This window comes from Helicoverpa zea, chromosome 24, assembly GCF_022581195.2.
Source record: "Helicoverpa zea isolate HzStark_Cry1AcR chromosome 24, ilHelZeax1.1, whole genome shotgun sequence".
NCBI classification, from domain to species: domain Eukaryota; kingdom Metazoa; phylum Arthropoda; class Insecta; order Lepidoptera; family Noctuidae; genus Helicoverpa; species Helicoverpa zea.
The window spans coordinates 6,515,203-6,543,061 of record NC_061475.1 but is presented as its reverse complement, the minus strand read 5'-3'; the positions used below and the strand labels follow the sequence as shown (position 1 = coordinate 6,543,061).

Below are 27,859 nucleotides of genomic sequence, written 5' to 3'. Positions count from 1 at the left end.
AGCTTGAAATATTTTGTTTGTAATCCATAGTATGACCTGTGATATTTTAGCCAAAAATGATAGGGAAAATAAAATTCATCAAATTGTTGTGATAATAGTGGTTATAATAAATTGCAGAGAAAATTAGTATCATTGTTTTGACTGGATGATTGTCATGTCATCATGGTAATTAAGTTTTTCGTTAAAGGCTAATCAGATGAAGATTTGCTTATATAATATATATTGGCAATTATGCAATATATGTATATTGGGAATATGAAGTCGTTGTAACCATCTATGTGGATCGGCATATGCCGAAATCACATTGTGAGTAACAGACAGGTAAGTTCTTTGATAAAAGTCCCCGTACCCAAATCCTCTACTAAGTATTACTATCCATATTGACTTTAACACAGATCATCCATAGATTCTTTGGTCGTCCCCGTTCTTCTAACTAAATCCATCCACGTTCAGGACCAAAACCATCGCCATACCATGATAGGTGGATTTTCAAGAGTTTTTTCGTTACCTGTGCAACTTACCAAGTTCCTGTATAAAACTTTGCATTGGATGCTACAGTACTGGTAGTAATATACTACTGGACGGAAAGGGAAGCAGAATTCATGTCATTACACAAATAAATAAAACAATGAAAAATGGATATTAATTCTATGATTTATTACGCTCAAAGCTTATCACAGTTTATCCTTTATCTACCTACATAATATTTTGTAAATAAATTAATCAACAAAAAATAAATAAAGTACCTAGATCTGTCATTTCAAATAAATATTCTTAATTTTAGAATCAATTGTCTTTTAGCTTCTTCTGTTCCGGACTTAAAACAAAATGCTTGTAAGAGTAATAAAGTAGAAGTGACAATAATAGAACAAAACCTAAGGCAACAGTTAATACAGTCAGAACTAGTTCTAGCTCTAAATATTCTGCCCACGATATGTTGGCGGCGGGAGAGCGCAGATGTCGCGCGCCGCCGTGACGCAGCACGTGCTCCGTCCACCATACTGCATTTTCAAGCGGATCTATTGGCGTGTCTCGGATAATTTGGCCAAACTTTTTAATGTTTTGACGGTACCTGCAAAAGGAAAATATAAATTAAATTGTTTTTTTTTTACTGCTTGTTTACAGCTCGTTATACTTGGACTCCTAAACTTTGTTCTGGGTCAAGTATTGTCTCGTTGAATTAAAAAAATGGGAGAGTATCTACTAAAAGCCTATAAGCTTGCAAATGTTTCTCTGCTTCTGTGTTTTTTTCGGATTTAATATTGTTTTATGGCTCCAGGCCTGAATAACAACTAAACCTTGACTCACTTTTTATCTCCAATGACTTCTGTTATGGCATTCTTAAATTGTTCCTCCGTCAACGTTTCTATATCAAGCCTGACTCCAATCTCATGTCGTACATATTTTTCTACGTTGTACCATTGGTCACCTAACATTGGAACACCAATCAGAGGTACTCCTGCTGTTATAGCTTCGTCCGTTGACTGTAGACCTCCTTGAGTTATGAATACCTTGATCTTCGGATGTCCTGAAAATTCATGATTGAATTAAAACTTCGCACTTAATTATTACTCCATGACCATTTTTATTTTAGGATATGATAACTTACTTAATAGGTCTGACTGCGGCAGCCACTTGGATATCCTAATGTTGCTAGTACGTCCGGGGAGCTCATCTTTGTCCCACTTCCACAGCACGTCGTAAGGTAGCTCGGAGAATACTTTGACCAGTATTCGTACCTTCTCTGGTGGTAACAGCGAAGGTTGTACATTTGTGCCAAAGCTAATGTAGACCACGCCATTCTTGGACGAGTCCAAATAAGTTTTGAGATCCTGCAATTACATAATTTGAATTAACTTGGTAATGTCGTCGTCCTTCTTAGTCGCACAAAAGTAATACATATTAAACTTGATTAGAGAAATGTGGACAAAGATAACGATGACAAAATCCCCATTAATTTTGTTTGCTAAAGTAATCTTTTTGTAGGGTTTTCACACCAAATCCACTGAACTGATTAAATGAAATTAGATAGACAGGTAATTTAGAGCCTGAGAAAGGAAACAAAATACTTTTTACTCGATCGCGGGAACCAGAAATATACAATCTATAATTTTTATGTAATTCTACATTTTTTATTGACTTTATATGATGAAACTATTTATTGAAACCAAGAAACAATAGCCACTACTGTGGTTGACCACGCTATTTATAATAGTCAATCCACACAAGCCCGTAATTTCTTACTGCCCTATTACAGTACCTATTACTGTATGTGTATTAATTTCCTACTTGTCCATAATAGATATGACCTTCCTAAGAATACAGAATACAGTACTTTAATCATAGGTATATGTTGTTGCTGTTGACATGAGAAGACTCTAATGTAAAATCTTTCCACGGAAGCCAATTACGTGTATACAGTTCTCGATAGACACTGTCAGATTTGCCGGTAAAATTCGTTATAAGTTAGAATTTATCGCAGATAAGAAACCTTCTAAAACTAAACATGGAACTTTTATTGATTCTTTATGCGAAAAATGGCATTTTAATTTCATTAAATACCCTCATGACTATAAGGGAGATACAATAATTTCCTATTTACAAAAATACCTTATCCCCGCTCTCGGAGATATTTAATGATTACTTAAGTCATTCCTTAGTGACAGATTCTCATAGAAATTCTGCACAAAGGAACGGCTTAAGTAACCATTAAATGTCTCTGAGTGTGTCCATCAGACATAAGTAATAATGATCGGAACAACGAAAGCAGTTAGTACAATCTTAATGAATGATTACGAGTTACTGACCCACTACGAGATAAAGAGCAATTACAATGAGTTCATATTATAAATTAAAATTGTCAACTTACTGTAGGTAATTCCTTTTGAGGTTTCTGATGCAAACCACCCATATAAATAACACTGGGAGGAACTGGACGATTTGTATCCCACAGAGGATGAATATTCAGAAACATCATGTCTACGTTATTTTTCAATTCACTTATTGGTGGCATATCTGGTCCGAACAATCTTTTGCCCACTACCTGCTCTTCTAACTCCCCTTGTTGCATCACATTCATTATTCTGTATAACCTCCACAACTCCACCAATTTGTCCCACTTGCTCAGGTTGTTAGTTCTTTGGCTAAAATTCACGGGATACAGCAAAGGATGCATGGCTGATCCAATAGTTTCGGAATTATAGATTAGAGGACCAAACGATGACACTAGTATCACAGGCACTTTGAAAACATGAGATAGTACCAACGCGGGTCTCGCACAAGCTTCTAATAAGAGCAAATCAAACTTCTGTTCTTTCAATATTTTTTGCACTTTATCCACCCTCATTTGAACTTCAAATATCCGATTTATCAAGTCAAATGCTATTTCCATTTGTTTCACTAGATCATTATCATCCCCCGAAGTAGTTTCATAAAACTTTTTCCAGTCTTCGTAAGTAAAATGGACGTCAATTTCTGTGAGATTAGCTGGTGCTCCTCCATTTGTGAAGACAGGATCTGGTGTGATGACTGTGACTTCATGTCCTCGCCTGGCAAGTTCTTGAGTAAGAGGTCGGAACACTACTTGATGACTGATAGACGGAACTGGAAACACTGCCAGAATTCTAGCAGCATCATTACAAGTAATTGATAGTACAAATATAAACAAAGCAAGCGACATCATAGTACGGCCGTTTGCGATTACTGTGAGAAACAAAGTGAAGACACGTTCTCTTATATAGGTATCTGTTCTGATAAAGTTCTTTTGTAGCTTGTAATAAGGTGACTAAACAAACGAATATTATCGGACTTCCCGGTTGAAAATACCAATTTCACATGATTATGCAATAATTACACGTGTATACGGTTTTTTTTATTCTAAAATTTTTTTTTGTCACAAGTTAGAGCATTTAACCAACTGGAACCACAACGAGCACAAATCTATTTAATTTATTTGCAAAAAAGTCAAAAGCCAATTGAGGCGCGAGTGCCAAAAGCTAGGCTTTGTCTTTTTGGAAAAAGTATATTAAAAAAAAAAAAGTATATATGAGAAAGTAATTTCAAGCAGAATTAAACTCATAGCAAAGAGAAGAAAATTTTAGAAAAAATAATCAACGGGTGATCTGAGGTTGGGAGACGATTGGGGATTTTAAGGTAAAAAAAGATTTGTTACGATTTCTGGAAAAACTATGAGTTATTAAAAAATGCCAAAGTTGTAGATAAGATAAGATCTACAACTCATGCAGATATAAATTTACAAATAACTTCTGTAAACAAATATAAAAGTAGGTGACTATTAATTGATAAGTGTTATATAAAAAAATTATATACCTATTCTTAAAACAACAAATCATTTATCATAGCAATGCCATCATCAAAAGTAAAAAACGGTTGTCTGTAAAGTCGGTTTACTGACGATAGTCGAACGTGACAACGTCATAAGAAATTGATCGTCAGATGTCGAACGCTGCCGAAAGCGGAGGCCGATCTTGCCTCTTTGTCACTCGTTGCGTGCTGTCGCTTGCACTTCAAGCCTTAAACGGAACGCCTCAGAGCGAGGTAACGCCGCATGAGTCATGTTTTTTCGTGCGTGCAGCCGGCTCCATCGATTTATAAGACGTTGTCACGTCAAAATAAAAATATATTTTATAAAAATTGGTGTCAATTAAATTGGCCCGAAGTGTTTCGTCGTCCTGACGTATGTCAACCGCAGCTAAGAACCAATCCCGAGTAATGGCTATGACGCGATGCGCTGCGGGCCAATCACCGCTTTACCGCCGCCCCCGCGCTCCCTTCATACCACCAAAGGGACACAATAAATCACTTCTGCGCAGGTGAAAGTCAGGGCTCGACTTCCGTGCCGGTAACTGTACTTAACTAGCAAACGACAAGTCAGTACATGAACGCGCGATTGATTATTTAAAATGTGTAGGTAGTTATAAAAAGTAATCTCGTAATCGTGATTGCAACTAAAATTTGTAGTTAGTAATCAAAATTTTTACGATTATTTAATGTAATTTGCAGTTTTGAATACTAACTACAATATGAAGTTGTAGTTAGTAATCAGTAGTTAGATTTCATTTTGCCCAACACTGGCTATGCTCCATAATTATTTCGATCGAATAGTAAAGCAATTGATTTTTTACTCATCGTGAAATAGTTCTATTACCTTATTATTATAGTTTTGTTATAGCATAACCTACAATCGCTGCACTAGCGGACTGATGCTATTTATTTTAATTATGAAAGCACGAATATTCGACAATATATCACTGAACATATATTTAATATCGAAAGAATCATTACCTTTATCGTCGCAATTATCGTTGCTATAAACAATTTACACCACAGTCACTTTTCACTGCACTTCATACTTGACGAAAATATGTAAATATATTATTGAATAGCAGCTGTTTACGCGGACGCATCGCTCACTCAAGTGGGAGAGAGACAGATGTCGAACGCTGCCGAACGCGTAGGCCGATTGTGCGATGGAACGCCTCAGAGCGAGGTAACGCCTCAGAGCGAGGTAACGCCTCAGAGCGAGGTAACGCCGCATGAGTCATGTTTTTTCGTGCGTGCAGCCGGCTCCATCGATTTATAAGACGTTGTCACGTCAAAAACCCGACCAAGTGCGAGTCGGACTCGCGCACAAAGGGTTCCGTACCAGTATTTAAAATGAGCAAAAAATCAGGTTTGTTGTATGGAAGCCCCTCAAAATATTTTCAGATTTCAGATTTTCAGCATTTGTTGTTATAGCGGCAACAGAAATACATCATCTGTTAAAATTTCAACTCTCTAATGACAGACGGACGGACGGACGGACGGACAGAGGAGCGAAAACAACGGGGTCCCGTTCTACCCTTTGGGTACGGAACCTCAAAAATCAATTTGTAACTTTCCTTGATACTTACTGTTTTTGATGTTTTATTTTGCACTATTTTCTACCCGTGGCTCCGCCCGCATGGTGTGTTGGTAAAAAGTATCCTATGTTCATTCCAGTACCACCAAGAATATGTGTACGAAGTTTCATGATGATCAAGTGTTAGTCATCAGATTAAGTAGTTTTTGCGTGAAAGCGTTCGTACGCTTTTTGAATTCATAATATTAGTAGGATTGTCTAAGATTATAGAACCTAATGTGTAGTTTACTTTTTGTCATCAAAAGGTTTTAAAGAGTTTTATACATGTGTGTCTGGCCTCAAATTACTTACACTCCTTCACTAATTGTTTGTAAATTAGATAGTAAAGTAGTTTTAACGTTTATTTTGGCAGCTAATTAGAAGACTACCAAGTGAAAATCGGGTTAACTAAGCTACCAAATACTAGATTGATTTTTCTTCCTCCTGCCCTGTTCTGCAATATGTCTACATTATATTTATACTAAATACTAGGTGTAAACACTAGATTCATTGCTAACGTAATAATGACAGACGCAGCTCATCAAAGGTTATGGATACCCGTCTTTTCGTTCTGTTGTGAGCGGCATGTGACGAGTTTGGCCGTGGTCTGACCGCTGCGTGTAGCTTGCGATGGAGGTTTGCAGCAGAGCAATCAGTACCTAGTAACTGTGTTTTTGACATCTAATAATTTGATTTAAACTAATAATGTAATTTAATATTTTGTGGTTTAATGTTGAATTAGGTGTATTGTGTAATTTGTGAATGTTTAAAATGTGACTGTGTAAATGGATTTTTTGTATATGAATCTATGTTATTTGAAATAAATAAATTATGTTTAGTGCATTTATTTATCTTTCAACATATCATTTATATTTTTAAATATAACTTTAAAAAGATAAAAAAAAAAACATTTAAAAATATAAAAAATAGATGGCCACCAATAACGGGCACAGGGTCCAAGGTACCGGTGGTTAGGTTAGGTTAGGTTAGGTTAGACATTAAAAATTGTGCTTAAAGCTTATCACAGATTTTCCTAGACTTACGGTACAATTTTTTTCAGTACTAGTTTTTTTTAGTACTCCATAAACATTAAAACTACTGAATTAGTGTTTTCATTTTTTATTAAATCGAATTTATCTTATTCAATTACCTGTTAGCTTCTTCTGTTTTGGACTTAAAACAAAATGCTTGTAAGAGTAATAAAGTAGAAGTGACGACAAAAAAATTAAACCTAAGACAACACTTAGTACAGTAACCACTAGTTCTAGTTCGAGGAACTGTGACCACGACATGTTGGCGGCGGGAGAGCGCAGATTTCGCGCGCCGCCGTGACGCAGCACGTGCTCCGTCCACCACACCGCACGCTCCAACGGTGTCATTGGCTCGTCACGGATTATTTCACCGAACTTTTTTATGTTCTGACGATATCTGTAAAATTTAATATTATTTTGTAGATTCTTTCTAATTGTCTACTAATGATAAATGGCCTTAAAACTTTCTTCTTCATGTTCAAAACTTGCCTCGTTGAATTACAAAAATTCTAGGAGTACTATTTCCTGCTTGCAAATCTTACACAACTTGTCTTAAGTCTTTTGAATTAAATAACAATTTTATCCCATCAGAACTTTGGAACTACACTAGACATAACAATTATTTAAGCTTATAATATTTTGACTCACTTTTTATCTCCAATGACTTCTGTTATGGCATTCTTAAATTGTTCCTCCGTCAACGTTTCTATATCAAGCCTGACTCCAATCTCATGTGTTATATACTTCTCTACGTTGAACCATTGATCACCCAACATTGGAACACCAATCAGAGGCACTCCTGCGGTTATAGCTTCATCAGTTGATTGTTGACCTCCTTGTGTTATGAACACTTTGATCTTAGGATGCCCTGAAAAATCATGATTGAATTAAAATTTCATAATTGATTCTAATTTTATTTATCCTTGACTATCTTTCAGGATAGGATAACTTACTTAACAGGTCTGACTGAGGCAGCCATTTTTCTATCCTTACGTTACTAGAGCATCCGGGGAGGTCATCTTCATCCCACTTCCACAGCACGTCGTAAGGTAGCTCAGAGAATACTTTGATCAGAATTTGGATCTTCTCTCGAGGTAACCGGGAAGGTTTGACATTTGTACCAAAGCTGATGTATACCACGCCATTCTTGGAGGAGTCCAAATAACTTTTGAGATCCTGCAATTAGATTTGTTGATTAAATTGTTTTCTGGGTTTACCCATATGATATAAATCACGTGTCTTTATTTATAGCTGATATGTTATCTCCGAATAACTTAAAGATTATTTCAAATGTTTATTTTTAGACGTTAATTAAAATTGAAGACTTACTTGAGGCAACTCCTTTTGAGGCTTCTGATGCAAACCACCCATATGAATAACACTGGGAGGAACTGGACGATTTGAATCCCATAGAGGATGAATATTCGCGAACAGCATGTCAACGTTATTTTTCAATTCACTCATCGCTGGTACATCTGGTCCAAACAATTTTTTTACTGTTTTATTCTCTTCTTGCTCCACTTGTTGCATTACACTTATTATTTTATACAAGCTCCACAACTCCTTTAATTTTTCCCACTTGGTCAGATTGTTAAGTTTTAGAACATAATTAATTGGATACAGCAAAGGATGCCAAGCTGATCCAACAGTTGCTGTATTAAAGAAAATAGGACCAAACGATGACACTTGAATCACAGGCACTTTGAGAATGTGAGATAGAACCAAAGCGGGTTTCACACAAGCCTCTAATAGGAGCAAATCAAACTTCTGTTCTTTTAATATTTTTTGCACTTTATCCACCTTCATTTGAACTTCGAATATCCGATTCATCAAGCTAAATGCTGTATGCGTTTGTTCTATAAGATCATTATTATCCCCCGAAGTAGTTTCATAAAACTTTTTCCATACTTCATAAGTAAAGTGGACGTCAATTTCTGTAAGATTAGCTGGTGCTTCTCCATTTGTGAAGACAGGATCTGGTGTGATGACCGTGACTTCATGTCCTCGCCTGGCAAGTACTTGGGTAAGAGGTCGGAACACTACTTGATGACTGATAGACGGTACTGGAAACACTGCCAGTATTCTAGCCGCATCGTTGTAAGTAATTGATAATACCAATATACACAAGGCCAACGACATCATGGTACGACCGTTTGGGAATACTATGAGAAATAAAATGAGACGCGATCCCATATATATATAGGTACCTATCTGGTATTTACAGGCTAATTATATAAAGGTATCTATTCTGATAAACTTTTGTATCTAATTATAAACGACCCAACATTATCGGAGTTCCATGTTGAAAGTAAGAATTTCACATAGTTATGCAATAATAAAATATAATAACTGTAAAAGAGTTTGATTGACACAAGTTAGAGCATTTAACCAACCGGAGCCACAATGAGCCCAAATTGACGCGCGGATGGCGTAGCTCAGGGTTGAACCCTTTTGAAAAAAATAAAAAAATATATAAATAATAATGTAACTTATTGCTAAGGGAAGGAAATACGACAAAAATTATAGAAAAATACGTTTTATTTGAAAAAGGAGGTGGGGGAGTTGTTAGGCTGAAAGCTGGTTTATTACATCTGGCGAAACTATAATTCAATTAAAGTCAAATGGAAAGATTTTCAAGATAAGTTTTTGAGGTCAACAGTGTAAATATAAAAGCTTTAGATTGTTTTAGTCGACTTTCTAAAAAGGAGGTTTTCAATCCGTCGGGATCATCTCAATGGTTGCATCGGCTAGAAGTCAGTGGCAAGATAAATACAGCTGCATTCACTAGATACTGACTTTTAGGCCGATGCACCTAAAAATCGTTTTTTTTTTTTTTCTTTTTACTGTTTTTAGGAATCGATCTTATCTAGTTTTTTGTTATTAACTACACCATTGCCAATTGAACGAATTGTAGTTTTGCCGGAAATCGTGAGGATCAAATGTTTACAATTAAAACCTCCCCGACAGATAACTCGTGAAGTATTTTTCCAATGTTTTTTTTTGTACTCTCTTTTCACATTAGCAATGCGTTTCATCCTACTATAATTTAAAGTTGAGTTGTAGGTGCAGATAATTTTCCTTGTGGTACTTTTTCTTGAATAACTTCAAGGTGCAATTAAAAATCAAACTTCAAGACACACCATAAGTATTCGCAAAATTAGTTCCCATAAGTTGGTATAATATTTATTTTGGAATCTAATTACCAACCTTTCAAGTATGAATGTAGATTCGATTCCAGGTCAGGCTAGTACTAATGTAACTCCTAGGTTTGTATATACTTTCGAAGCCTATTTTAGGCACCAATGATCATATTTTGGAAGGAACGATAAACTGCAGGTCCCGGCTGTCATTTGAACATCTAAAGCAGTCGGTATGGGTAATCAGCAGCCAGTAGGTCAAACAACCAGTCTTATCTAGGGGTATTGAATTGCCCGGTTTTCTGGGTTGAGGAAGTCAGATAGGCAGTAGCTCCTTTTAAACACTGGTCCCTAACTGCATCTGGTTAGACTGAAAGCCGACTCCTGCATGTATGGAAAAAGGGTAGGCAGATAAGTAGGTTTAATATGGTATGTGGCAAATATGTAAATAAAGTCAGGTTAATAAGCTACCAAATACTAGGTTGATTGCTAACTTTAATATTGATAGATGTAGCTTACTCAAATGTAATGGATTCCCATCTTAATATTTACCAAATTTTGACTATTTTTTTCAACCATCCCGAAGGTAAATATATGTTTTGTTAAATAGTTGTAGAAAGAAATGTTAGTAGAACAAGACGATCATTCAAAATTAAATAAAAATGGACTGTAAAGTGTCAATGACAGAACACAAAATAAAGCAAAGGAAGATAGATTACTCTATATTTTTTATTACGCTCAAAAGCTTATCACAGTTTTGCCAATGTACTAGAGATACAAAAACATATACACATACATATACATATGAATAAATCGATTTAACTAATTGTCTTTTAGCTTCTGTTTTGGACTTATAGCCAAATGCATGTAAGAGTAATAAAGTAGAAATGACAATAATAAAACAAAACCTAAGACAACACTTAGTACAGTAAGAACTAGTTCTAGTTCGAGGAACTGCGTCCACGATATGTTGGCGGCGGGAGAGCGCAGATGTCGCGCGCCGCCGTGACGCAGCACGTGCTCCGTCCACCACACCGCACGCTCCAACGGTGGCATTGGCTCGTCACGGACTATTTCGCTGAATTTTTTTATGTTCTCACGATACCTGAAAAGTATGATAATGTCTTCTTAAAATAAATGGCCTCAAAACTTTCTTCCTCAAGTATAAAATTTGTCTCGTTGAATTAAAAAAGTGGGAAGAGTACGATTTTCTAATAATCATTAAGCATGCAAATGTTACACTACTTGTAAATCTTTTGGATTTAATATTATTTTTTTCCGATTTCAGCTTGGAACAACACCAGATTTAACAATTATTTTGACTCACTTTTTATCTTCAATAACTTCAGTTCTAGCATTCTTAAATTCTTCCTCCGTCAACGTTTCTATATCAAGCCTGACTCCAATCTCGTGTGTTATATACTTTTCGACGTTGAACCATTGGTCGCCTAGCATTGGAACACCAATCAGAGGCACTCCTGCTGTTATAGCTTCATCAGTTGATTGTAAACCTCCTTGTGTTATGAACACCTTTATGTTAGGATGCCCTGAAAAGTAATGATTGAGTTAAAACTTTGTATTTGATCCTAATTTTATTAATCCTTGACCATCCATCTTTCAGGATATGGTAACTTACTCAATAGATCTGACTGTGGCAGCCACTTGGATATCTTAATGTTGCTAGTACGTCCGGGGAGCTCATCTTCGTCCCACTTCCACAGCACTTCGTAAGGTAGCTCAGAGAATACTTTGACCAGTATTTGTATCTTCTCTGCAGGTAACTGTGACGGTTTGACATTTGTTCCAAAGCTGATGTATACCACGCCATTCTTTGAGGAGTCCAAATAACTTTTGAGATCCTGCAATTACATAATTATTGAATTTTACTAAACATAATTGATATGACAATTTGGAATATACTAGCTTAGGATTTAATCCTAAAATACTATAGAGACATGTCTCAATTTATAGTTTTGAAAACTTACCGTAGGCAACTCCTTTTGAGGTTTCTGATGCAAACCACCCATATAAATAACACTGGGAGGGACTGGACGATTTGTATCCCACAGAGGATGAATATTAACAAACAACATGTCAACATTATTTTTCAATTCACTCATCGGTGGTACATCTGGTCCAAACAATCTTTTAGCCGTTTCATCCTCTACTTTCTCCACTTGTTGCATCACAGTGACTATTCTGTATAATGTCCACAACTCCATTAATTTGTCCCACTGATCCAGATTGTTCAGTTTAAGACTAAAATTAATCGGATACAGCAAAGGATGCCAGGCCGACCCAACAATATCTGAATTAAAGAAAATTGGACCAAGCGATGACACTTGAATTACCGGCACTTTGAAAATGTGTGATAGAACCAAAGCGGGTTTCGCACAAGCTTCTAGTAAAAGCAAATCAAACTTTTGTTCTTTCAATATTTCTTGCACTTTATCCACCTTCATCTGAATTTCAAATATCCGATCTATCAATATATATGCTGTATGCAATTGTTCTAAAAGATCATTATTATCGCCCGAAGTAGTGTCATAAAACGTTTTCCAGTCTTCGTAAGTAAAGTGGACGTCAATTTCTGTAAGATTAGCTGGTGCTTCTCCATTTGTGAAGACAGGATCTGGTGTGATGACCGTGACTTCATGTCCTCGCCTGGCAAGTTCTTGAGTAAGAGGTCGGAACACTACTTGATGACTGATAGACGGTACTGGGAACACAGCCAATATTCTAGCCGCATCGTTACATGTAACTGATAGTACTAATATAAACAAACAAAGCGACATCATAGTACGACCGATTGGAATTACTGTAAGATATGAAATGAAGACGCTTTCATTTCATATCTTACAGTAATTCCAATCGGTCGTACTATGATGTCGCTTTGTTTGTTTATATTAGTACTATCAGTTACATGTAACGATGCGGCTAGAATATTGGCTGTGTTCCCAGTACCGTCTATCAGTCATCAAGTAGTGTTCCGACCTCTTACTCAAGAACTTGCCAGGCGAGGACATGAAGTCACGGTCATCACACCAGATCCTGTCTTCACAAATGGAGAAGCACCAGCTAATCTTACAGAAATTGACGTCCACTTTACTTACGAAGACTGGAAAACGTTTTATGACACTACTTCGGGCGATAATAATGATCTTTTAGAACAATTGCATACAGCATATATATTGATAGATCGGATATTTGAAATTCAGATGAAGGTGGATAAAGTGCAAGAAATATTGAAAGAACAAAAGTTTGATTTGCTTTTACTAGAAGCTTGTGCGAAACCCGCTTTGGTTCTATCACACATTTTCAAAGTGCCGGTAATTCAAGTGTCATCGCTTGGTCCAATTTTCTTTAATTCAGATATTGTTGGGTCGGCCTGGCATCCTTTGCTGTATCCGATTAATTTTAGTCTTAAACTGAACAATCTGGATCAGTGGGACAAATTAATGGAGTTGTGGACATTATACAGAATAGTCACTGTGATGCAACAAGTGGAGAAAGTAGAGGATGAAACGGCTAAAAGATTGTTTGGACCAGATGTACCACCGATGAGTGAATTGAAAAATAATGTTGACATGTTGTTTGTTAATATTCATCCTCTGTGGGATACAAATCGTCCAGTCCCTCCCAGTGTTATTTAGGGTAAACCGAGGTATAACTGGCCACTTTCAATTATTAGCCACTATTCACTTTGACTGCATAAATTAAGAACTATTCTCATAGAACGCCATCTATTATTTATTTTTAGTATTACCTACTCAACTAGCTTTCATTATAGTGACAGTTTTTTCCTCTATGAACACTAGCGCCAAAAATATCGGTCATTTTGTGACAGCACGCGTACGAGTTCCGACGTGAACGGTAAATCCTTAAATTTTTTTTAAGGTAATGATTGAATTTAAAAGTGAATTTTGTAATACTTCGTATAGTAAACGTGAGTTGATTGTGTTTGTGGTATTGTATAGATGGTAAACGATCGTTTTTTAAGGTTTTATTCTGTCAGTATCTATAATAAAGCGAGATTAGTTGGGTGGCCAGTTATTGATTTTCATTTTTGTGTATTTTTATTTATTGGCCACTCATGCCAGTTACTGAATTATACGCTAATGTCCGAATTTTACGAAAAAATAAACATATTTAGAATGAGTATAAGGCACACTATCGTGTAAAAAAAATCCAAATAAAAATATACACGTTTATCAGTAACTGGCATGGGTGGCCAATTACTGATAGTTATATGGCCAGTTACTGACGGATTTTTTTTTGTTGGACAGATTTTCTGAAATGTCTTTAAAAAAACGCCAATACTCTAAAGAGGCAATAGAAAATGCTATCAAATTTATTGAAAACAATGAAGGTATCCAATCCAAATAAAACAATTTCTGTTGTCTCAAATATACCTTTCTCGGAATACCTGAAACAAAATCATAATCCTGCCCTTATCCCAATTTTATTTGGGGTTGGCGCAGCATGTTTTCTCCTTCCATACTCTTCTATCTGCCGTCATCTCACAAGTAACATTCTTTCTACTTTCACACAATCCATCCATCGTTTCTTTGGTCTTCCTTTTCCACTATATCCGTCCACATTCATACTCATCATGTTCCTCACAACATGATTCTCATTCCTCCGCCTCACATGCCCATACCATGACAGCCGGTTTCCACGCAGTTTTTCTGATACCGGCGCTACTTTCAAACTTCCTCTTATATACTCATTCCTCACTCTATCCATTTGCGTAACACCACACATATGTACCTCTTAACATTCTCATCTCTGCCGCATGCAATTGTCTTTCATTCGTCGCTTTTGTGGGCCAGCACTCTGATCCATACAAGACAGCAGGTCTGACAATACTCTTGTAAATTTTCCCCTACCTGAAACAAAATACCTGAATACCTGAAACAAAAGTTGCCCGATTTTCCCAAACGACAACGAAAGCGCCAAATTGAGCGAAACATCCAATCAATATGTTGACAAGATAAGAGAAAAACAATTAAAAAAGCAAGAAGATGCCGCAAAAGAAGAAAGGAAGAGATTACGAGAAGAGAAAAAAAGTCAAAAAGAGAATGATGTACCAAATAAAAAACTAAAGTATAAAACAAAAAAGACTGCTACTAACAAAATTATAAATAGTCAAGACGAGTCCAAGAAACTGTTGAAAAATAAGAAAAACCGATGTGTTACTTGTTGTGACTATTGTTTGAATCTAATAACAAGAAGGGTGATCCTATGTAGGCTCTGTAACAAACAATTTCATGAGAATACCATTGTCTCACAGGATTCATATTCCTGAGGCTGAATGTGATTCTTTTTTGTGCCATAATTGTTACAAAGAGAGAGATTACTCTACATCTGATGATGATGATGATGATGTAATTAATTAATTTAAGCACGTCAATAACTACAAATGATAAGTTCCTCGTTACCATACTATGATTTAAGTGCAAACGAACTGTGGTATACTGATCTCATTAAATTAAGCTAAGTTGTAGTTTTTTTTTACGAATTAAGAACCACCTTGTTAGAATTTGTTTTATTATGTTTTTTAAGTTTTTAATTTCTAATATAGTTGCTTTATTCTATATATTTTAATTGATTTTAAATATTATTTTTGCATGGCCAGTTATTGGTATTATGGTGGCTAATATCTAATTTTAAATGGCCAGTTACTACTAAAAAATACTACTTTTTCATTCTGTTAAAATATTACTACATAATTCTATGTTGTTTCATTTTTACTCACTAATAACGATAAATGGATACTTGCTTTAACTAAAGTTGATACAAGAATATTAATTTCTGGACACATTTCTCCATGGCACTTAAATGAACAACTCGCTGTCCTTAAGTGGCCAGTTACTGGTGAGTTTACCCTATATGGGTGGTTTGCATCAGAAACCTCAAAAGGAGTTGCCTACGGTAAGTTTTCAAAACTATAAATTGAGACATGTCTCTATAGTATTTTAGGATTAAATCCTAAGCTAGTATATTCCAAATTGTCATATCAATTATGTTTAGTAAAATTCAATAATTATGTAATTGCAGGATCTCAAAAGTTATTTGGACTCCTCAAAGAATGGCGTGGTATACATCAGCTTTGGAACAAATGTCAAACCGTCACAGTTACCTGCAGAGAAGATACAAATACTGGTCAAAGTATTCTCTGAGCTACCTTACGAAGTGCTGTGGAAGTGGGACGAAGATGAGCTCCCCGGACGTACTAGCAACATTAAGATATCCAAGTGGCTGCCACAGTCAGATCTATTGAGTAAGTTACCATATCCTGAAAGATGGATGGTCAAGGATTAATAAAATTAGGATCAAATACAAAGTTTTAACTCAATCATTACTTTTCAGGGCATCCTAACATAAAGGTGTTCATAACACAAGGAGGTTTACAATCAACTGATGAAGCTATAACAGCAGGAGTGCCTCTGATTGGTGTTCCAATGCTAGGCGACCAATGGTTCAACGTCGAAAAGTATATAACACACGAGATTGGAGTCAGGCTTGATATAGAAACGTTGACGGAGGAAGAATTTAAGAATGCTAGAACTGAAGTTATTGAAGATAAAAAGTGAGTCAAAATAATTGTTAAATCTGGTGTTGTTCCAAGCTGAAATCGGAAAAAAATAATATTAAATCCAAAAGATTTACAAGTAGTGTAACATTTGCATGCTTAATGATTATTAGAAAATCGTACTCTTCCCACTTTTTTAATTCAACGAGACAAATTTTATACTTGAGGAAGAAAGTTTTGAGGCCATTTATTTTAAGAAGACATTATCATACTTTTCAGGTATCGTGAGAACATAAAAAAATTCAGCGAAATAGTCCGTGACGAGCCAATGCCACCGTTGGAGCGTGCGGTGTGGTGGACGGAGCACGTGCTGCGTCACGGCGGCGCGCGACATCTGCGCTCTCCCGCCGCCAACATATCGTGGACGCAGTTCCTCGAACTAGAACTAGTTCTTACTGTACTAAGTGTTGTCTTAGGTTTTGTTTTATTATTGTCATTTCTACTTTATTACTCTTACATGCATTTGGCTATAAGTCCAAAACAGAAGCTAAAAGACAATTAGTTAAATCGATTTATTCATATGTATATGTATGTGTATATGTTTTTGTATCTCTAGTACATTGGCAAAACTGTGATAAGCTTTTGAGCGTAATAAAAAATATAGAGTAATCTATCTTCCTTTGCTTTATTTTGTGTTCTGTCATTGACACTTTACAGTCCATTTTTATTTAATTTTGAATGATCGTCTTGTTCTACTAACATTTCTTTCTACAACTATTTAACAAAACATATATTTACCTTCGGGATGGTTGAAAAAAATAGTCAAAATTTGGTAAATATTAAGATGGGAATCCATTACATTTGAGTAAGCTACATCTATCAATATTAAAGTTAGCAATCAACCTAGTATTTGGTAGCTTATTAACCTGACTTTATTTACATATTTGCCACATACCATATTAAACCTACTTATCTGCCTACCCTTTTTCCATACATGCAGGAGTCGGCTTTCAGTCTAACCAGATGCAGTTAGGGACCAGTGTTTAAAAGGAGCTACTGCCTATCTGACTTCCTCAACCCAGAAAACCGGGCAATTCAATACCCCTAGATAAGACTGGTTGTTTGACCTACTGGCTGCTGATTACCCATACCGACTGCTTTAGATGTTCAAATGACAGCCGGGACCTGCAGTTTATCGTTCCTTCCAAAATATGATCATTGGTGCCTAAAATAGGCTTCGAAAGTATATACAAACCTAGGAGTTACATTAGTACTAGCCTGACCTGGAATCGAATCTACATTCATACTTGAAAGGTTGGTAATTAGATTCCAAAATAAATATTATACCAACTTATGGGAACTAATTTTGCGAATACTTATGGTGTGTCTTGAAGTTTGATTTTTAATTGCACCTTGAAGTTATTCAAGAAAAAGTACCACAAGGAAAATTATCTGCACCTACAACTCAACTTTAAATTATAGTAGGATGAAACGCATTGCTAATGTGAAAAGAGAGTACAAAAAAAAACATTGGAAAAATACTTCACGAGTTATCTGTCGGGGAGGTTTTAATTGTAAACATTTGATCCTCACGATTTCCGGCAAAACTACAATTCGTTCAATTGGCAATGGTGTAGTTAATAACAAAAAACTAGATAAGATCGATTCCTAAAAACAGTAAAAAGAAAAAAAAAAAAAACGATTTTTAGGTGCATCGGCCTAAAAGTCAGTATCTAGTGAATGCAGCTGTATTTATCTTGCCACTGACTTCTAGCCGATGCAACCATTGAGATGATCCCGACGGATTGAAAACCTCCTTTTTAGAAAGTCGACTAAAACAATCTAAAGCTTTTATATTTACACTGTTGACCTCAAAAACTTATCTTGAAAATCTTTCCATTTGACTTTAATTGAATTATAGTTTCGCCAGATGTAATAAACCAGCTTTCAGCCTAACAACTCCCCCACCTCCTTTTTCAAATAAAACGTATTTTTCTATAATTTTTGTCGTATTTCCTTCCCTTAGCAATAAGTTACATTATTATTTATATATTTTTTTATTTTTTTCAAAAGGGTTCAACCCTGAGCTACGCCATCCGCGCGTCAATTTGGGCTCATTGTGGCTCCGGTTGGTTAAATGCTCTAACTTGTGTCAATCAAACTCTTTTACAGTTATTATATTTTATTATTGCATAACTATGTGAAATTCTTACTTTCAACATGGAACTCCGATAATGTTGGGTCGTTTATAATTAGATACAAAAGTTTATCAGAATAGATACCTTTATATAATTAGCCTGTAAATACCAGATAGGTACCTATATATATATGGGATCGCGTCTCATTTTATTTCTCATAGTATTCCCAAACGGTCGTACCATGATGTCGTTGGCCTTGTGTATATTGGTATTATCAATTACTTACAACGATGCGGCTAGAATAACAATTACTTTTGAGAGTTCCGCGAGTAGGTACAAAGTTCATTTTGTGTTTTGTTTTATTCATATTGTCTTCTCTTAACGCTTTATTTTTATTTTATTTTATTTATTCCTTTATTTCAGGCAACTAGGACCCATAAAAATACAAATACACATATATCGTACATTACAATACTTATAAACTAATACATAAAAAAAAACACCATATCAATATATAAATACAATACTATTTTTTATAATATTTTTTTTAATTATTTATAACGCTCAGTCCTTCTCCGTGTAAGAAGAGGCCTGTGCCCAGCAGTGGGACGATAAAAAGGCTGTAACATATAGGTAGTCTTCAGAATTTTTTATTTTTTCTTCCATACAAATTCTCGCATAAGAATACAGAAAGATAATATCACGCTACACATATAAGTGGATCGCCTTATTTTGTTAACACACTGTCAAAAATAATGCTTACTTAAACACAATTGGGAATAGGCTAGGCAGATGACGATACTGTCAAAAATGAAGCATTGAATAAACTGTCAGATTTCGATTATATAATAAAAGCATGAGATCGTAATAAGAGCGCAGTTCCTATTGCCAAAATTGGCTTAAATTGCTCAGACTTGGAATAAATACAACAATTTATTGCTATCAAGGTAGCGCCTGATAGAAATTTAGTGTCTAAGTGCAAGCCGTCGAATAATACCGTGACTTTATCGCACACAAGTATTGACCGTTATGCTTCTAAGACTGTTTAACCAACAGGAGTCACCACTGTCTTGTCGTTTTCTCTGCCATAAAGGCACTATAGCGCTTCAGTCGTAAGTGATACATGAATGTGTGCATTAAGTTCGTTCTCATGTGATAATTTCGCAGTGTGCGTGCATAACGATGAGTGATCAAAAAATCTTGAGTGAGCTATCACTATACATATATTGCGTTGCCGTGTTATCCGTACGTAAATTAGCAGTATTTTTTGCGAAGGAACTTGTGCTCATAGTGGATCCGGTTGGTTCAATGCTCTAACTTGTGACAATCAAACTTTTCTTATACTTAATTGCATAACTATATGAAATTGTTATTTTTAACTAGGAAGTCCGATAATATTCATTTGTTTGATCGCCTTATTAGATGCTATACAAGAAGTTTATCAAAACAGATAGCTAATTATATAAGCAATATATAATAATAAAATATCTGTTTTGATAAACTTCTTGTATAGCATCTAATAAGGCGATCAAACAAATGAATATTATCGGACTTCCTAGTTAAAAATAACAATTTCATATAGTTATGCAATTAAGTATAAGAAAAGTTTGATTGTCACAAGTTAGAGCATTGAACCAACCGGATCCACTATGAGCACAAGTTCCTTCGCAAAAAATACTGCTAATTTACGTACGGATAACACGGCAACGCAATATATGTATAGTGATAGCTCACTCAAGATTTTTTGATCACTCATCGTTATGCACGCACACTGCGAAATTATCACATGAGAACGAACTTAATGCACACATTCATGTATCACTTACGACTGAAGCGCTATAGTGCCTTTATGGCAGAGAAAACGACAAGACAGTGGTGACTCCTGTTGGTTAAACAGTCTTAGAAGCATAACGGTCAATACTTGTGTGCGATAAAGTCACGGTATTATTCGACGGCTTGCACTTAGACACTAAATTTCTATCAGGCGCTACCTTGATAGCAATAAATTGTTGTATTTATTCCAAGTCTGAGCAATTTAAGCCAATTTTGGCAATAGGAACTGCGCTCTTATTACGATCTCATGCTTTTATTATATAATCGAAATCTGACAGTTTATTCAATGCTTCATTTTTGACAGTATCGTCATCTGCCTAGCCTATTCCCAATTGTGTTTAAGTAAGCATTATTTTTGACAGTGTGTTAACAAAATAAGGCGATCCACTTATATGTGTAGCGTGATATTATCTTTCTGTATTCTTATGCGAGAATTTGTATGGAAGAAAAAATAAAAAATTCTGAAGACTACCTATATGTTACAGCCTTTTTATCGTCCCACTGCTGGGCACAGGCCTCTTCTTACACGGAGAAGGACTGAGCGTTATAAATAATTAAAAAAAATATTATAAAAAATAGTATTGTATTTATATATTGATATGGTGTTTTTTTTTATGTATTAGTTTATAAGTATTGTAATGTACGATATATGTGTATTTGTATTTTTATGGGTCCTAGTTGCCTGAAATAAAGGAATAAATAAAATAAAATAAAAATAAAGCGTTAAGAGAAGACAATATGAATAAAACAAAACACAAAATGAACTTTGTACCTACTCGCGGAACTCTCAAAAGTAATTACCTACACAATATTACGAAATGACAAGAGAAGACGGCTGGAAGATTACCGATCATTCGCTATGTTCGTGTACAGAACTATTGATAAATATATGCCGACTCACGCTTATATTAGTATTTATGGTAATTGAGCCGTATCTTAACAGTCTTGCTCTTGAAATAGAATGACGGTCAAGGTGATTTATGATTCTAGGAAGTCATACTCGTATAGTGGTAACACTTTTGCAAAACTAATACAGATTTTGGCTTCTAAAGCAACGTACCTATCATACTGTCATACATTAAGCTAAACTTACTTACTTACTTTTTTTATTAGAATTGCAGATTTTAATTATTGTAATGAGAATTGTAGATATCTATATCCGCTCTATTATTTAGTATTTAATCTTTATAATCTTCAAACAACAATTTCGATTGCACACACACCATAAGACTACATTGTATATTCATCAGTATGCATCTGATAGCGTGCATTTACCGCGGTATGTGTTCAAAGACAAGTAGCTATTTGTCTAATTTTATTAGCTCTGCACTTGATCTTTGCCAAGATCAGGGACAAACGCTCATGTTAATTCTTTGATAAATAATCTTTCCATTTCAATCATCATCAACATCTCAGCCATAGGACGTCCACTGCTGAACATAGGCCTCCCTCATAGATCTCCACAGATACCGGTTGGAAGCGACCTGCATTCAGCGTCACTTTAATCACCATTTGTCACAACGGGAACTAGTTCGACTTTCGTGTTTGAGAACTATCGGCTTGTATTGTGACTTGTGACGTCATTTCACACCCTACGTCATACCATCGTTTGCCAACACTGACGAAATATTTGACATACATTTGTGACGATCTCGATCACTTACGCAATAACCCAATATATGCTATACAGTCTAATTGGATTTTTTTGGCAATAGACACGTGCTTGAAGTCATGACCGACCGTTCGGAGTTCATTGTCATGAACATCATCGATATAGAAGAGCTCACTGTCTCGTCATTTGACTCATTGAAATATACGTCTATACTTACTTATACTATAAATAGTAAACATTTATTTTGGTTGCTTGTTTATTTATATCCTAAATTTTAAATTATAAAAGCCTCTAATGTCTAAAAGGCTAGGCATCGAAACTACTGAATCAAATTGAAAAAATATTTCACTGTAAAAGCTGTATTCTACATGGGTATAGAAAGTAGTTTCCATAACTCAAGTAAAACCAGGGGAACAGCTAATCCCTACTAATATTATAAATGTGAAAGTTACTCTGTCTGTCTGTCTGTCTGTTACGCTTTCACGTCTAAACCACTGAACTGATTTTAATAAAATTTGGTACAGAGATAGAGTTGACCTTAAGAAAGAACATAGGATAGTTTTTATCCCGGACTTTTGAAGAGTTCTTTTGGAAACGCGATATAACCGAACACTACGCGGGCGAAGCCGCGGGCGGAAGCCAGTGGAAATATAAATATGCACGTGCAAAAGCCAATCGTGACCCTGTGACTGACAAAAGCAATCTACATAAAGCAATATATAAGTAAAAATGTGATCATTTGTAATCAACAGATTACTCTGATAAAAGTTGGCGTAAAATCCGGATAGCGTTGGATAGCGTAAAATCTATATCAGACAGATATGTAGATAAAGATAAATATGTAGGCAAGCAACAGAAAACTTCAGTTCTACAGTTCCTAGAAATATATTATCTGGTGCAAACTTCAGTCGCGTTATCGGTGTATTTTTTTAGATATGATGCGATCCAAAAATAAAAACGATTTATTATGCAGTTAGCATTTATGCACATAATTATTCCTATGCAGAAACGAAAATTCCAATTTATTTTGAAAAAATAATTGAAATTGGCGATCCAATTAAATAAAACGACAGTCATCATCCTCCGAGCCTTTTTCCCAACTATGTTGGGGTCGGCTTCCAGTCTAACTAGATGGAGCTGAGTACTAGTGCTTTACAAGGAGCGACCGCCCTATCTGTGGTCCCCACAACCCAGTTACCCGGGCAACCCAATACCCATTGGTTAGACTTGTGTCAATTAAAAAAAATGCGGCAGTCAATGTGTAACCACTTAATTTTGATATTTGAAAACTCGTGTTATCAATGGAGTTTAGAATCCTAAGACCCAGACTGGTAAGACCCAAGTTTACAACAACCTAAACTTTCGTTTTCTTAAAACAAACGTTTACTTTAAAACTTGTAGGTACGTAAAGTTTTAAGTTTGACGTTACTGTTATCGGCAGATTTGAGCCTAAGGACGTGAGAATATTCAAGTTTTTAATAATCGGCTAATCAATGACAAAATCACTACCTATAAGTATGGTCTGCTTCTTTAATCTATACTAATATTATAAAGCTGAAGAGTTTGTTTGTTTGCTTGAACGCACTAATCTCAAACAAAATTGCCCTTTACATCATTCGATTTAAACGAGTATTTTAGGAAATATTGTAATTTTAAAATAACAACTTAGCAAAATTATGCTCGAGTACTGCACGCACAATGTGCAAAGTACATACCTACAGCATGTAACTTAATTAACGCACATCCTGAAATTAGTTTGTTCAGAATCGTTTACTGAATCGATTTATATCATTTTTAATATAGGTAATTTTTTATCCCAAAAATAATTAAAACTACGGAAATTATTGTCATATTAACCCTGTACAGTCAAAACAAATTCAAATAGACCGTAACTCAAAGTAATAAGACTTCGTGTATTGTCGGCTTTTTCCGTAGTTTCGTTATGTTGTGTCGAGTCGAGCGGCGCGCGGCGCGATATTTGCGTGCGTAGTAGTATGACCAAAATGTTCTCCAAGAATTGGTATAACTAATTTAGTAAATAACAATGCATATACATGTTAAATTAAAAATTCAGTGCATGTATTATGATTATAACATAATATTCTAATTAGGGTGTTTGAGGGTGTGTGTTAATTATGTTACATGTTGTATATATGAGAGGGTTAGCCCAAAACAACTATTCGACGCGGACGAAGTCGCGGGCGGAAGCTAGTCAAAACATTATCTCCGTTAGATAAAACTTCAAATACAGAACATCCATTTTTATTTTGGTTTAGCTTTGACTTAGATGAGAAATGTTGGGTAGACCTGGATAGAATGGGATGCTTCAAATATATCTTCCCCTACTACTATACTCTATCCACGGAAGCAAGAGCTAAAAGGTAAACAAAGAATGACACTTTTTCAAGATGGCGGTATAACCCGACCGATGACAAAATCACAGATACTGCGAACATTTTACACAAAAATGTGACGTTTTGTCATCGGTCGGGTTATACCGCCATCTTGAAAAAGTGTCATTCTTTGTTTACCTTTTAGCTCTTGCTTTCGTGGATAGAGTATAGAAACTACTACTTTACAGACATGGAAAAAATACATAGGTATAGGCTTCCTCTATGAATACGATTGTTTTCAAATCCAACCAGTAAGAACGTTTTATTTTCAATTAATGTAAATATATTGTGAATACCAGTAAGAACCAGTAATAACAGAGATTAACACTCTTACCCCCACACTCAGAGACATTTAATGATTACTTAAGTTACTCCTTAGTGACGGATTGTCAAAGAAATCATTCACTAAGGAATGGCTTAAGTAACCATTAAATGTCTCTGAGTTTGTCCATTAAACAAACAAACTAATTACCTTAGTACACATAGGTAATATCTGTCAAACCTCTCTAGGTATTTACTAGCTCATTATCTTTGCCAGGAATAGCAAATAAACAAGTTATTTATTAAACAATTCAAATTAATTCTTTTGAGTAAATATTCCTTCTAACTCAAACGTAATTAGCTTAGATACTCATTGTCATTATTATCAGCGCGTGTTTTACGAGTGTTCGAAATCTGAATAGCGTAGATAATCATATTTAAATCAGTATAATTTTTCCATGATGACTGGATTAGGCGTTTTTTACATGACACCGAGCATAGTCGTGTTAAGCTATCTGAAATCTTATCAATGAGTAATAGGTGATGGGTGTGAAGAGTTAAACCAACATCGTCCTTGCCACGGAGGAAGGCAAGACACCTTCTTCTTATGGAGTGATCTGCAGGTGTAATCAGCTAGCAAGCCTTGGTGTCAGAGTTTTCTCAAATCCACCTGTCGAGCTTTGACGTGGAATGAGAGACAGCAGAGATGCCGTAAGTAAGGCTTCTTCTTTAAAATGAGTGTAATTCTAAATCACTTATAGCTATCCGCAATAGTGGAGAGTTCTCCCCAATATGAATAATATACAAACAAACACAAGATAGTTAATACATACAGTTGCAGAGTTCCTTCTTCATTTACTCCTCTCCATCTTCAGGTCAGCTCCATATCTTCATCGCTTCATAGTGTTATCAGACATACATCTGGGTATCAAGTTTTACCCCATGTATGCCTAAAATGTCTGAGAATTGCCCTTGATGTCTTAGAGTTTCCATAATCAGATCCTGGAAATTACGACAACGGGACCATTTGAAAAGTATATCCTTTTGACAGATAAAATAATTATTCAATTCGGTTGGTAAACGACGGAGATATGTGCAGACATACATAAAAAAACCGACTAAGAGCGTTTCGGGCCACGCTCATTGTAGGGTTCCGTAGTTTCCCGAGTATCAATCAACTCATTAAAAATCTTGACAGTTCGAAGTAGCGCAAACTACAGTGACATCTCTCGGAAAACTAGGTTACTAACTTGTAATAAGTAGATGGGTTATGTACCATAAATAACTTGTTTATTTGCTATTCCTGGCAAAGATAATGAGCTAGTAAATACCTAGAGAGGTTTGACAGATATTACCTATGTTTACTAAGGTAATTAGTTTGTTTATTTAATGGATAAACTCAGAGACATTTAATGATTACTTACTTTGGGTTTTTGGTGGTAATTTTAGATTGCGTTAGCTAATTTTTTATTATATTTTTTTTATTTGAAAAAAAGATACGGTAAAGATTACAAAGTATGTAAATTAAGTTAATTTTTTTTTCGAATACGATTAAAATAAAAACTTAGGTCAGAAATTATGTTGTTACTATGTTTAATTAATCGAGTAAAAAATATTTTTTCAATAAAGTATTTATAAAGTTCTACTTTCGAGATTTTCTCAATAGTTAGGGGATTAAACTTTTTTTTGAGTGGTTATTTCCAAATACATACTCGTAAACATAATCGAAAAATGAATTTAGCAAACCCCTACTTTTTTATATACTATCTAAAGTTCGGCCATTCAGAGAATGCGTTCCTGACACGTCGCGATTGAACTGACGACGTAACTACATTCATTGATTATTGATATAATAATGTTGTTTTAATGCTCCTCAATTGTTAAAACGGTAAACAACCAGCAAAAATATTTTTATCGTAACTGCAACGCCATTGCAAAGTTACGTCGTCAGTTCAATCGCGACGTGTCAGGAACGCATTCTCTGAATGGCCGAACTATAACGATATACCTATAACACGTTAAGGTTGTAATGAAAAAAATTATCACTAACCACTTTACATGTTCACCTTTAAATAAATAAATAAATAATGTCGGGACACCTTTTCACACACGGTTGGTTAACCCCATGGTAAGTTATTAATTAACTTGTGTTATGGGTGCTAACACAACTGATAGACTGCATATAGCTACATATTTATAAATACATATTGTAAACACCCAGACCACGGCCAACAAGCATGCTCATCACACAAATGTCGACCGAACCGGGAATCGAACCCGGGACCTCAAATTCGGCAGTCCGGCTTGGTGACCATTGCGCCATAGAGACCTTTTACAGGGTTTCCTGACAATATTTTTTTACACTTTTTAATTTTGCACTTTGTCGGCCTTTCAGCTTTCTTGTGCTGACGGTCACTGAGGTTAAGCGCAGACTGACGTACGGACAGACACTATAAGAAAAAAAAATACAAACTGAGAACTTCGTTCTTCTTCGTTTGGGAAGTCGGTTAAAAATGATAAAAATACCCCACACTGCGCTCATCCACACACGTCAATGATATGAAGAATTTTCACCATGTTATGAAATATTCGACGTGGTGAAATATTAGTAGTCGTGGTAGCCTAATGGGTAAAGAACCAACCTCTCGAGTATGTGGGTGTGGGTTCAATTCCAGGTCAGGCAAGTACCAATGCAACTTTTCTAAGTTTGTATGTACTTTCTAAGGGTTCCTTCTATCTGGCAGAATTTTATTTGGCCGAATTTTATTTGGCATAACACACTTGGCATAATTTTTTTTCAACGAATGTTTTTAAGGCATAAAAAATATTTAGCATAATTATTGTTTCACCGAATATTTATATGCCCGAATTTACAGTTGCATACTTTTAAGGGTGCGTCCACATCTGGCGAATGCGCCGCGAATGCGCAGCACGCGAGCCGATCGCGAGCCGATCGCGAGCTGTCCGCGAGCTGCGCGCGTGCATTTTTGTTCGTGCGCCGCTTCTGCGCCGCACGCGCG

The 27,859-nt window shown here is 35.6% G+C and overlaps 3 protein-coding genes and 1 pseudogene across 5 annotated transcripts; 1 reads left to right on the top strand and 3 right to left on the bottom strand.

The window, feature by feature from the left end:
* Window positions 1-636: 636 nt before the first annotated feature.
* LOC124642257 (UDP-glucosyltransferase 2-like) lies at window positions 637-3,723 on the bottom strand. Its single transcript, XM_047180605.1, has 4 exons — window positions 2,870-3,723; window positions 1,610-1,832; window positions 1,309-1,528; window positions 637-1,072 (listed from the first exon to the last, which is right to left on the bottom strand). Exons 1-4 carry the CDS (start codon window positions 3,680-3,682, stop codon window positions 787-789), a joined length of 1,542 nt encoding a protein of 513 aa, XP_047036561.1. The 5' UTR covers window positions 3,683-3,723; the 3' UTR covers window positions 637-786.
* Window positions 3,724-7,002: 3,279 nt separating this feature from the next.
* LOC124642254 (UDP-glucosyltransferase 2-like) lies at window positions 7,003-9,920 on the bottom strand. Its single transcript, XM_047180599.1, has 4 exons — window positions 8,260-9,920; window positions 7,884-8,106; window positions 7,579-7,798; window positions 7,003-7,327 (listed from the first exon to the last, which is right to left on the bottom strand). Exons 1-4 carry the CDS (start codon window positions 9,121-9,123, stop codon window positions 7,042-7,044), a joined length of 1,593 nt encoding a protein of 530 aa, XP_047036555.1. The 5' UTR covers window positions 9,124-9,920; the 3' UTR covers window positions 7,003-7,041.
* Window positions 9,921-10,778: 858 nt separating this feature from the next.
* On the bottom strand, window positions 10,779-27,320 carry LOC124642262 (UDP-glycosyltransferase UGT5-like). Of its 3 annotated transcripts, XM_047180611.1 has the most exons (7): window positions 27,169-27,320; window positions 26,890-26,905; window positions 25,673-25,841; window positions 12,053-12,786; window positions 11,704-11,926; window positions 11,395-11,614; window positions 10,779-11,172 (listed from the first exon to the last, which is right to left on the bottom strand). In XM_047180611.1, exons 3-7 carry the CDS (start codon window positions 25,692-25,694, stop codon window positions 10,890-10,892), a joined length of 1,482 nt encoding a protein of 493 aa, XP_047036567.1. In that variant the 5' UTR covers window positions 25,695-25,841; window positions 26,890-26,905; window positions 27,169-27,320; the 3' UTR covers window positions 10,779-10,889. The 3 variants fall into 3 exon arrangements, with proteins under 3 accessions (XP_047036567.1, XP_047036569.1, XP_047036568.1); XM_047180613.1 differs by lacking the exon at window positions 26,890-26,905; XM_047180612.1 differs by lacking the exons at window positions 26,890-26,905; window positions 27,169-27,320 and adding an exon at window positions 25,945-26,025.
* On the top strand, window positions 12,914-17,275 carry LOC124642265 (annotated as a pseudogene).
* Window positions 27,321-27,859: the final 539 nt, after the last annotated feature.